This window comes from Panthera uncia, chromosome X, assembly GCF_023721935.1.
Source record: "Panthera uncia isolate 11264 chromosome X, Puncia_PCG_1.0, whole genome shotgun sequence".
Lineage (NCBI taxonomy): Eukaryota > Metazoa > Chordata > Mammalia > Carnivora > Felidae > Panthera > Panthera uncia.
In genome coordinates, this window is record NC_064817.1 from 56,681,447 (window position 1) to 56,692,022 (window position 10,576).

The 10,576-nt window shown below is 39.5% G+C and overlaps 1 protein-coding gene across 1 annotated transcript in view; it reads left to right on the plus strand.

Moving 5' to 3' along the window:
• The window catches only part of CDX4 (caudal type homeobox 4), a 79,423-nt gene that overhangs the window by 41,911 nt on the left and 26,936 nt on the right, over positions 1 to 10,576 (plus strand). The window contains 1 exon segment of the mRNA XM_049643260.1: positions 7,113 to 7,296. Within this exon segment, the coding sequence (XP_049499217.1) occupies positions 7,113 to 7,296 (184 nt within the window).

Here is a 10,576-nt window from a genome sequence, read left to right on the forward strand (position 1 = left end):
ACAAAGGAGTGAATAGCAATACAGAAGATAAAATTATGGAAAATAATGAAGCTGAAAGGAAGAGAGAAATAAAGGTCAGGGATCACGAAGGCAGACTTATGGAACTCAGTGATTTATTAAAACATAATAACATTTATATCATATCATAGGAATTTCAGAAGATGAAGAAAGAGAAAAAACAGGCAGAAGGTTTATGTGAAGAAATTATAGATGAAAAGTTCCCTAATCTGGGGAAGAACACAGACATCAAAATCCAAGAAGAATAGATAAATCCCATTAAATTCAACAAAAGCTGGCCACTACCAAGACATATCATACTCAAATTCACAAAATACAGACAAGGAAAGAATCATGAAAGCAGCAAGGGAAAAAAGTCCTTAACCTACAAGGTTAGACAGATCAGGTTCGCAGCAGATCTGTCCACAGAAACTTGGCCAGCCAGAAAGGAGTGGCAAGATATATTTAACATGCTGAAAGGAAAAATATGAAGCCAAGGGTACTGTATCCAGCTAGGCTGTCATTCAAAATAGAGGGGGATATAGTTTCTCACAAACAAAAACTAAAGGAGTTTGTGACCACTAAGACACTCCTACAGAAAATTTTAAGGTGGTCCCTTTGAGTGGAGGAAAAAAAGAAAAAAAAGCAACAAAGACTAGAAAGGACCAGAGAGCATCACCAGAGACACCAACTCAACAGTTAAAAAAATGGAACTAAATTCACTCTGAATGTAAATGGACTAAATGCTCCAACAGAAAGATACAGGGTATCATAATGGATAAAGGCAGATATGCTGTCTATAACAGACTCATTTTAGACCTAAAGACACCTGCAGATTGAAAGTGAGGGGATGTAGAACCATATATCATGCTAATGGACATCACAAGAAAGCCAGGGTAGCCATACTTATATCAGACAAATGAGATTTTAAAAATTGTTTTAAATTTATTAATTTATTTTCAATTTATTTTTTACTTTTTATTTTTTGCTACTTTTATTTTTTAATTTACATCCAAGTTACTTAGCATATAGTGCTATGATAATTTCAGGAGGAGATTCCAGTGATTTATCCCCTATGTATAGCACCCAGTGCTCATCCCAACAAGTGTCCTCCCTAATGACCCTTGCCTATTTAACCCATTCCCCCAATCACAACCCCTCCAGCAACCCTCAGTTTATGCTCTGTATTTAAGAGTCTCTTATGTTTTGTCCCCCTCCTTGTTTTTATATTATTTTTATTTCCCTTCTCTCATGATCATCTCTTTTGTATCTTAAATTCCTTACATGAGTTAAGCCATATGATATTTGTCTTTCTCTGACTTGACCATTTCACTTAGCATAATACCCTCTAGTTCCATCTACGTAGTTGCAAATGGCAAGATTTCATTCTTTTTGATTGCCGAGTAGTACTCCATTGTATATATATACCACATCTTCTTTATCCATTCATCCATCGAGGGACATTTGGGCTCTTTCCATACTTTGGCTATTGTTGATAGCACTGCTATAAACATGGGGGTGCATGTGTCCCTTCGAAACAGCATACCTGTATCCCTTGGATAAATACCTAGTGGTTCAATTGCTGGGTCGTAGGGTAGTTCTAGTTTTAATTTTTTGAGGAACCTCCATACTGTTTTCCAGAGGGGCTGCACCAGTTTGCACTCCCACCCTCAGTGCAAAAGAGATCCTCTTTCTCCGCATCCTCACCAACATCTGTTGTTGCCTGAGTTGTTAATGTTAGCCATTCTGACTGGTGTGATGTGGCATCTCATTGTGGTTTTGATTTGTATTTCCCTGATGATGAATGATGTTCAGCATTTTTTCAAGTGTCGGTTGGCCATCTGGATGTCTTCTCTGGAGAAGTGTCTATTCATGTCTTTTGCCCATTTCTTCACTGGATTATTTGTTTTTTGGGTGTTGAGTTTGATAAGTTCTTTATAGATTTTGGATACTAACCCTTTATCTTATATGTCATTTGCAAATATCTTCTCCCATTCCATCAGTTGTATTTTAGTTTTGCTGATTGTTTCCTTCGCTGTGCAGAAACTTTTTATCTTGATGAGGTCCCAATAGTTCATTTTTGCTTTTGCTTCCCTTGCCTCTGCAAGCGTGTTGAGTAAGAAGTTGCTGCAGCTGAGGTGAGAGAGGTTTTTGCCTGCTTTCTCCTCTAGGATTTATTTTATCCATTTTGAGTTTGCTTTTGTGTATGGTGTAAGAAAGTGGTCCAGGTTCATTATTCTGCATGTCACTGTCCAGTTTGCCCAACACCATTTGCTGAAGCGAGTGTCTTTATTCCATTGGATATTCTTTCCTGCTTTGTCAAAGATTAGTTGTCCATACATTGGTGGGTCCATTTCTGGGCTCTCTATTCTTTTCCATTGATCTGAGTGTCTGTTTTTGTGTCAATACCATACTGTCTTGATGATTACAGCTTTGTAATACATCTTGAAGCCCAAGATTGTGATGCCTCCAGCTTTGGTTTTCTTTTTCAGGATTTCTTTGGCTATTCAGGGTCTTTTCTGGTTCCATACAAATTTTAGGATTGTCTGTTCTAGTTCTGTGAAGATTGCTGGTGTTATTTTGATAGGGATTGCATGGGATATGTAAATTGCTTTAGGTAGTATTGACATTTTAACAATATTTGTTCTTCTAATCCGTGAGCATGGACTATTTTTCCTTTGTGTGTGTGTGTCTTCTTCAATTGCTTTCATAAGCTTTCTATAGTTTTCAGTGTGTACAGTTTTCACCTCTTTGGTTAGGTTTATACCTAGGTATTTTATGGGTTTTGGTGAAATTGTGAATGGGATCAATTCCACGGTTTCTTTTTCTGTTGCTTCATTGCTGGTGTATACGAATGCAATGGATTTCTGTGCATTGATCTTACATCCTGAGACTTTACTGAGTTCATGGATCAGTTCTAGCAGGTTTTGGTGGAATCTTCCTTCCTACTGATTTGGGTGACTTTTATTCCTTTGTGTTGTCTGACTGCTGAGGTTACGACTTCCAATACTATATTGAATAACAGTGGTGAGAGTGGATATCCCTGTCATGTTCCTGACCTTAGGGGAAAGTTGTAAGTTTTTCTCAACTGAGTATCGTATTAGCCTGGGGTCTTTCATATATGGCTTTTATGATCTAGAAGTACGATCCTTCTATCCCTACATTCTTGAAGGTTTTTATCAGGAAAGGATGCTGAATTTTGTCAAATGCATTCTCTGCATCTATTGAGAGGATCATGTGGTTCTTGACCTTTCCTTTATTGACGTGCTGTATCACATTGATTGCTTTGCAGATATTGAACCAGCCCTGCATCCCAGGTGTAAATCCCACTTGATCGTGGTGAATAATCCTTTTAATGTATTGTTGGATCTGATTGGCTAGTAACTTGTTGAGAATTTTTGCATCCATGTTGATCAGGAAAATTGGTCTGTAGTTCTCCTTTTTAGTGGGGCCTTTGTCTGGTTCTGAAATCAAGGTAATGCTGGCTTCATAGAATGAGTTTGGAAGTTTTCCTTCCATTTTTATTTTTTGAAACAGCTTCAAAAGAATAGGTGTTAAATCTTTAAATGTTTTATAGAATTCCCATAGAAAGCTATCTGACACTGGACTCTTGTTTTTGGGGAGATTTTTGATGACTATTTTGATTTCTTTACTGGTTATGGGTCTGTTAAAATTTTCTATTTCTTTTTGTTTCAGATTTGGTAGTTTATATGTTTCTAGGAATTTGTTCATTTATTCCAGATTGCCCATCTTATTGGTGTATAATTGTTCATAATATTCTCTTATTATTTGTATAACTGCTGTGTTGGTTGTGATCTCTCCTCTTTCATTCTTGATTTTATTTATTTGTGTCCTTTCCTTTTCCTTTTTGATCAAATTGGCTAGGGGTTTATCAATTTTGTTACTTCTTTCAAAGAGCCAACTACTGAATTCAGTGACCTGTTCTACTATTTTCTTTCTTTATTTCAATAGCATTGATTTCTGCTCTAATCTTTATTATTTCCCATCTTCTGTTGGTTTTGGGGTTTTATTTGCTGTTCTTTTTCCAGCTCTTTAAGGTGTAAGGTTAGGTTGTGTACCTGAGACCTTTCTTCCTTCTTTAGGTAGGAAGGCCTGGATTGCTATATACTTCCCTCTTATATCCACCTTTGTTGCATCTCAGAAATTTGGGGCCGTGGTGGTACCATTTTCATTGGCTTCCATGTACTTTTCAATTTCTTCTTTAACTTCTTGGTTGCCCATTCATTCATTTGTAGGATGTTCTTTAGTCTCCAATTATTTGTTATCTTTCCAAATGTTTTCTTGTGGGTGATTTCAAGTTTCATAGCTTCATGGTCTGAAGATATGCATGGTATGATCTTCATTTTTTTGTACTTGTTGAGAGCTGATTTGTGTCCCAGTATGTGATCTATTCTGGAGCATGTTCCATGTGCACTCGAGAAGAATGTGTATTCTGTTTCTTTGGGATGAAATGTTCTGAATATATCTGTTAAGTTCATCTGGTCCAGTGTGTCATAGAAAGCCATTGTTCCCTTGTTGATTTTCTGTTTAGATGATCTGTCCATTGTTGTAAGTGGGGTATTGAAGTCCCCTACTGTTACAGTAGTATTATCAATGAGATAATTTATGTTTGTGATTAATTGATTTATATATTTGGGTCTCTCATGTTGGGGGCATATATATTTGCAATTGTTAGGTCTTCTTGGTGAATAGACCCCTGAATTATTATATTATGCCCTTCTTCATCTCTTGCTACAGTCTTTATTTTAAAGTCTAGATTGTCTGATATAAGTATGGCTACTCCAGCTTCTTTTAGTGACTATTAGCATGATAAATAGTTCTCCATCCCCTTACTTTCAATCTGAAGGTAGGTGTCTTTAGGTCTAAAGTGGGTCGCTAGTAAAAGCATATAGATGGATCTTATTTTCTTATCCATGCTGTTACCCTATGTCTTTTGACTAGAGCGTTTAGTCCATAGATGTTCAGAGTGAGTACTGAAAATATGAATTTATTGCCATTATGTTCCCTGTAGAGTTGCAGTTTCTGGTGGTACTTTCTGGTCCTTTCTAGTCTTTGTTGCTTTTGGTCTTTTGTTTGTTTGTTTGTTTCATCTTTTCTCCCCTCAGTGAGTTCCCCATAAAATTTCTTGCAGTGCTGGTGAAGTGGTCACGAAATACTTTAGTTTTTGTTTTTCTGAGAAACTGTTTATCTCTTCTTCTGTTTTGAATGACAGCCTTGCTGGATAAAGAATTCTTGGCTGCATATTTTTCCAATTCAGCACATTGAATGCATCCTGCCACTCCTTTTTGGCCTGCCATGTTTCTGTGACTAGGTCTGCTGTGAACCTGATCTGTCTTCTGTTGTGTTTTAAGGACTTTTTTTCCTTTGCTGCTTTCATGATTCTTTCCTTGACTGAGTATTTTGTGAATTTGACTATCATATGCATTGTTGATGGTCGGTTTTTGTTCAATCTAACGGGAGTTCTCTGTGCTTCATGGATTTTGATGTCTGTGTCTTTCTCCAGGTTAGGAAAATTTCCCATGGTGATTTCCTCACATAAACCTTATACCCCTTTTTCTTTTCATTTTCGGGGACCCCTACGATTAGGATGTTATTTCTTTTTAATGAGTCACTGAGTTCTCTAATTCTTGTATCGTGCTCTTTTGCCTTGTTTCCCTCTTTTTTTCTGCTTCATTATTCTCCAGAAGTTTGTCCTCCATATCACTGATTCGCTGCTCTGTTTCATCCATCCTTGCTGCGTGGCACACATTCGAGAATGCGTCTCAGTTACAGCATATAAATTTCGTACTGACTAGACTTCTTATATCTCTGCAGAGAGGGATTCTATACTTTTTTCCAACCCCAGCTAGTATTCTTATTATCGTGATTCTAAATTCTGGTTCAGACATCTTGCTTGTTCCTGTGTTGATTAAGTCCCTGGCTGTCATTTTTTTCGGTTCTTTCTTATGCGGTGAATTCCTTAGTTTCATCATTTTGAAGGAATAAAAAGAATTAATAAAATAGAAAATTAAAAAATTAAAATTAAAAAATTAAAAACAACACCAAAAAGTCAAATAAAGGATGTTAGCTCCTAGATTTGTTTTGGTCTGGTTGTTGACAGAAGGTTGATAGAATAGAGAAAAAAAACAGAAAGAAAAGAAAAGGAAAACGTTTGAAAATTTAAAAAATGAATACAATAACATAGCATAAAATGAAATTATGAAAGTAAAATAGAATTAAAATTTATAAAAAATAAAAAATATTGTAGAAAAAATAAAGAAAAATCTTTTTTGTAAAAACAGAAAATAATAAATGTTCACCTTTCTGTGTTTTTTTTTTAATATATGAAATTTACTGTCAAATTGGTTTCCATACAACACCCAGTGCTCATCCCAAAAGGTGCCCTCCTCAATACCCATCACCCACCCTGCCCTCCCTCCAACCCCCCATCAACCCTCAGTTTGTTCTCAGTTTTTAACAGTCTCTTATGCTTTGGCTCTCTCCCACTCTAACCTCTTTTTTTTTTTTCCTTCCCCTCCCCCATGGGTTTCTGTTACGTTTCTCAGGATCCACATAAGAGTGAAACCATATGGTACCTGTCTTTCTCTGTTCACCTTTCTGTATTGAAGAATAAGAAAAGAAAAAGAAAAAATTTGAACAGATGGCCCAGTGACCAGAATGAAATATGATTGAGGTGACATCCAGTTTCCCTTTGAAGTCAAACTGTGAAGCACTTTATAGTTAGTAAACTAAGCAGGCCTAGGGACTTGTGGTGTTCCTCTGGAGTGTAATTGGACCTGTTGGGTGGGCTTGGTGTAGTAGCTCCATTCTCCACTGGATGGCACTGCTTAATTTACTGTGGTGGGTAGTTGTGGCACACATAGATATCTTTGTGCATGTGTGGGAGGGGTGAAAATATCGTCACCAGTTACCCATTCTCTAGTATGAGAACTCTTTGCAGACCAGTAATCAAGCACCTCTCCTTTTTTCTCCAGCTTCGATCCACTCCCTGCTTCTACACTGTTGGTGACAAAGCCATGAGCCTGCTAGGCAGAATCTCCCTTCCAAGTTTTATCTCACATGGGACTGTGTTTCCAATCCCCTCACTTCTGAAGGCCTTGCAGCTTTGACTCAAACCCTCTCGGGGAGCGTCTTGCCGAGCAATGTCCAGGTGCCTGCCTGCCCCTTGGTACATTCGCACCACCGTGCTGCTGCAGATCTCAGAGTCTGCAGCTGCGTGCCAGCCCACCCCAGAAAAAGTTCAAGCGAACATGTAGCAGCAGCGTTTCAGGGATTATGGTAAATCACAATATCCATTGGATACCAGGCTCCTTGTTCCAACATCAGCAAATGTGACTGTTCTTTGGGGTCCACTGGGACCTTTGTCTGTGGGGAGGCCACACAGCCTCTACCAAATGTCCTCCCAGCAGGGAAACTGCCTCTTTTGGTGGCCTGATGACACCTCGGACCTCACTGTTCCCGGGGATTTAACCTTCCCACCAGAGCTCTGCCAGGTAAAGAGCTGCAGAGTTTCAGACTCTACACTCCCCTGTTCATAGCATCTTAATGGAATTTAAACCCTCTCCTTTCTCTTTTCTCCTTTCTCCTTTCTCCCTTTTTGTGTTCAGTCCCTTGCAGTCCCTTTCCCTTTTCTCCCTTTTTTGCCCAGTCCACTCTTTATCTTTCTCTCCAGCTGCTTTCAGGGGGAGTGTTTTTCCTGTACTGTCCCCACTGTCTTCATCCTTTCTCCACAAGCAAAAACAGCTCCCTACTCTCCATGGCTTCTCTCTCCCCCAGTTCACCTCTCTGTGTGGTATACCTGCTGAGTTCTGTGGTTCAAGCTGTACAGATTGTTGTGTTTTCTAGGTGTGCAAGATGGTTTGGTGTTGATCTACCTGTCTTTCAGGGATGAGAGAGGCAAAAAAATATTCCATGTTCCTCTGCCATCTTGGCCTCTCCCCAAACCAAATAAAAAATTTTTAAAAGGAATCCTAATCACATTGAAGGAAGTAAATTTTTTTGCTTGCATATAGTGTGTTTGTGTGTATACTTAATTGAATATCATAAATAAGTCAAAAAATCTGTTAAAACTAATAACTGAATTTGGTAAAGTTGTAAGACACAAAATTAACATTAAAAAAGCAAGCATTATTTTATATGCTAAAAGCATACTATCTGGAAAATGAATAAGGAAAAAAAATCCCATTCAGAATAGCATCAAAAACAGTAAAATGTTTAGGAGTAAATTTATCCAAGGCAGTGAATGATCTGTGCAATGAAACCTTTATCATATTGATAGAAGAAATTGAAGACGCAAAGAAATAGAAAAATAATCTGTGTTCATAGAACAAAATTAATATTGTTACAATGTCTGTACTATTCAACACCATCTATACATTCAACGCAATCCATATCTAAATCCCAATGGAAGTTTTCACAGAAAGAAAAACAAAACCAAAGTTAAAATTTGTATGGAACCAGAAAAGACCTCAAATAGTCAAAGCACAAAGCTGGAGGCATCACACTTCCTGAATTACAATTATATTATAAAGCAACAGTAATCAAAACTGTATAGTACCAACATAAAAATAGTTACAGAGATCAACAGAGCAAAGTTGGGAAACCACAAACAAACCCATGCATAAACAATCAACATATTTGACAAGGAGGCCCATAGTACTCCTGGAGAAAGGGTAATCTTTCCAATAAATGGTGCTGGGAAAACTGGATATTCACATGCAAAAGAATGAAATTGGCCCCATCTTACACCACTCACAAAAATTAACTCAAAATGGATTAAAGGTTTTAAGACCTGAAACCATAAAACTCCTAGAAAATGTCAAGGAAACAATTTTTACCATTTTTCTCACCATGATAAGTGTATTCTTTAATCTTCTTCCCTTATTTCCTTCATGCCCCCACCGAACTCCCTTTTGGTAACCATCAGTTTGTTCTCAATAGTTAAGAGCTTTTTTTCTTGATTTCTCTCTTTTTTTTCACTCATTTGTTTTGTTATTTAAATTTCACATATGAGGGAAGTCTTGGAAAGATGGCGGCATAGGAGGACGCTGGGCTGACCGCGTCCTGCTGATCACTTAGATTCCACCTACACCTGCCTAAATAACCCAGAACACTGCCAGAAGACTGGCAGAACGGAGTCTCCAGAGCGAAGCACAGACAAGAGGCCCACAGAAGAAGGTAGGAAGGGCGGAGAGGCCGTACGCGCTCCATGACTGGTAGGAGGGAGCCAGGGCGTAGGGGCGGCCCGCCAGCCAAGCAGAGCCCCCGAGTCTGGCTTGCAAAAGTGGAGGGGCCAGACGGAGTGTATTCTGACAGCAAGTGGGACTTGACATATGGAAGGTTATAAGCTAACAGCTCTGCTAGGAGAACGGGAGGGCTGGAGGACAACGGGAGGGAGAGTTGTTGAGCTCTGGATGACAGAGCTCAGCCTGGCGGGGAACAAAGGCTCTCGTGAGCGCCATCTCCCTTGCCCATCCCCCAACCAAAGTCCCAAAGGGAACCACTTCCTGCCAGGAAACTTGCTTGCACTGCGCAAACACCCGACACTGTGCTTCTGCGGAGCCACCCCTCCGGCGGTGGGTCTGACTCCCTCCCGCTGCCACAGGGCCCTTCCTGAAGTGGATCACCAAAGGAGAAGCGAGATGAGCCTGCCCCTCCTGCCCCTGTGCACCTTGCCGATCCACCCCAGCTAATACGCCAGATCCCCAGCACCACAAGCCTGGCAGTGTGCAAGGACCCCAGACGGGCCAAACCACCCCACAGTGAATCCCACCCCTAGGTGAGGGGAAGAGAAGGCACACACCAGTCTGACTGTGGCCCCAGCGGTGGGCAGGTGGCAGATATCAGGTCTGACTGAGGCCCTGCCCACCAACTCGAGTTATATAACACAGCACAGGGGAAGTGCCCTGCAGGTCCTCACCACTCCAGGGACTATCCAAAATGACCAAACGGAAGAATTCCCCTCAGAAGAATCGCCAGGAAACAAAAACAGCTAATGAACTGATCAAAAAGGATTTAAATAACATAACAGAAAGTGAATTTAGAATAATAGTCATAAAATTAATCACTGGGCTTGAAAACAGTATAGAGGACAGCAGAGAATCTATTGCTACAGAGATCAAGGGACTAAGGAATAGTCAGGAGGAGCTGAAAAACGCTATAAACGAGATGCAAAATAAAATGGAAATGACCACGGCTCGGATTGAAGAGGCGGAGGAGAGAATAGGTGAACTAGAAGATAAAAATATGGAAAACGAGGAAGCTGACAAAAAGAGAGATAGAAAAAATCCAGGAGTATGAGGGGAAAATTAGAGAGTTAAGTGGTGCACTAAAAAGAAATAATATATGCATAATTGGTATTCCAGAGGAGGAAGAGAGAGGGAAAGGTGCTGAAGGTGTACTTGAAGAAATAATAGCTGAGAACTTCCCTGAACTGGGGAAGGAAAAAGACATTGAAATCCAAGAGGCACAGAGAGCCCCTTTCAGATGTAACTTGAATCGATCTTCTGCATGACATATCATAGTGAAACTGGCAAAATACAAGGATAAAGAGAAAATT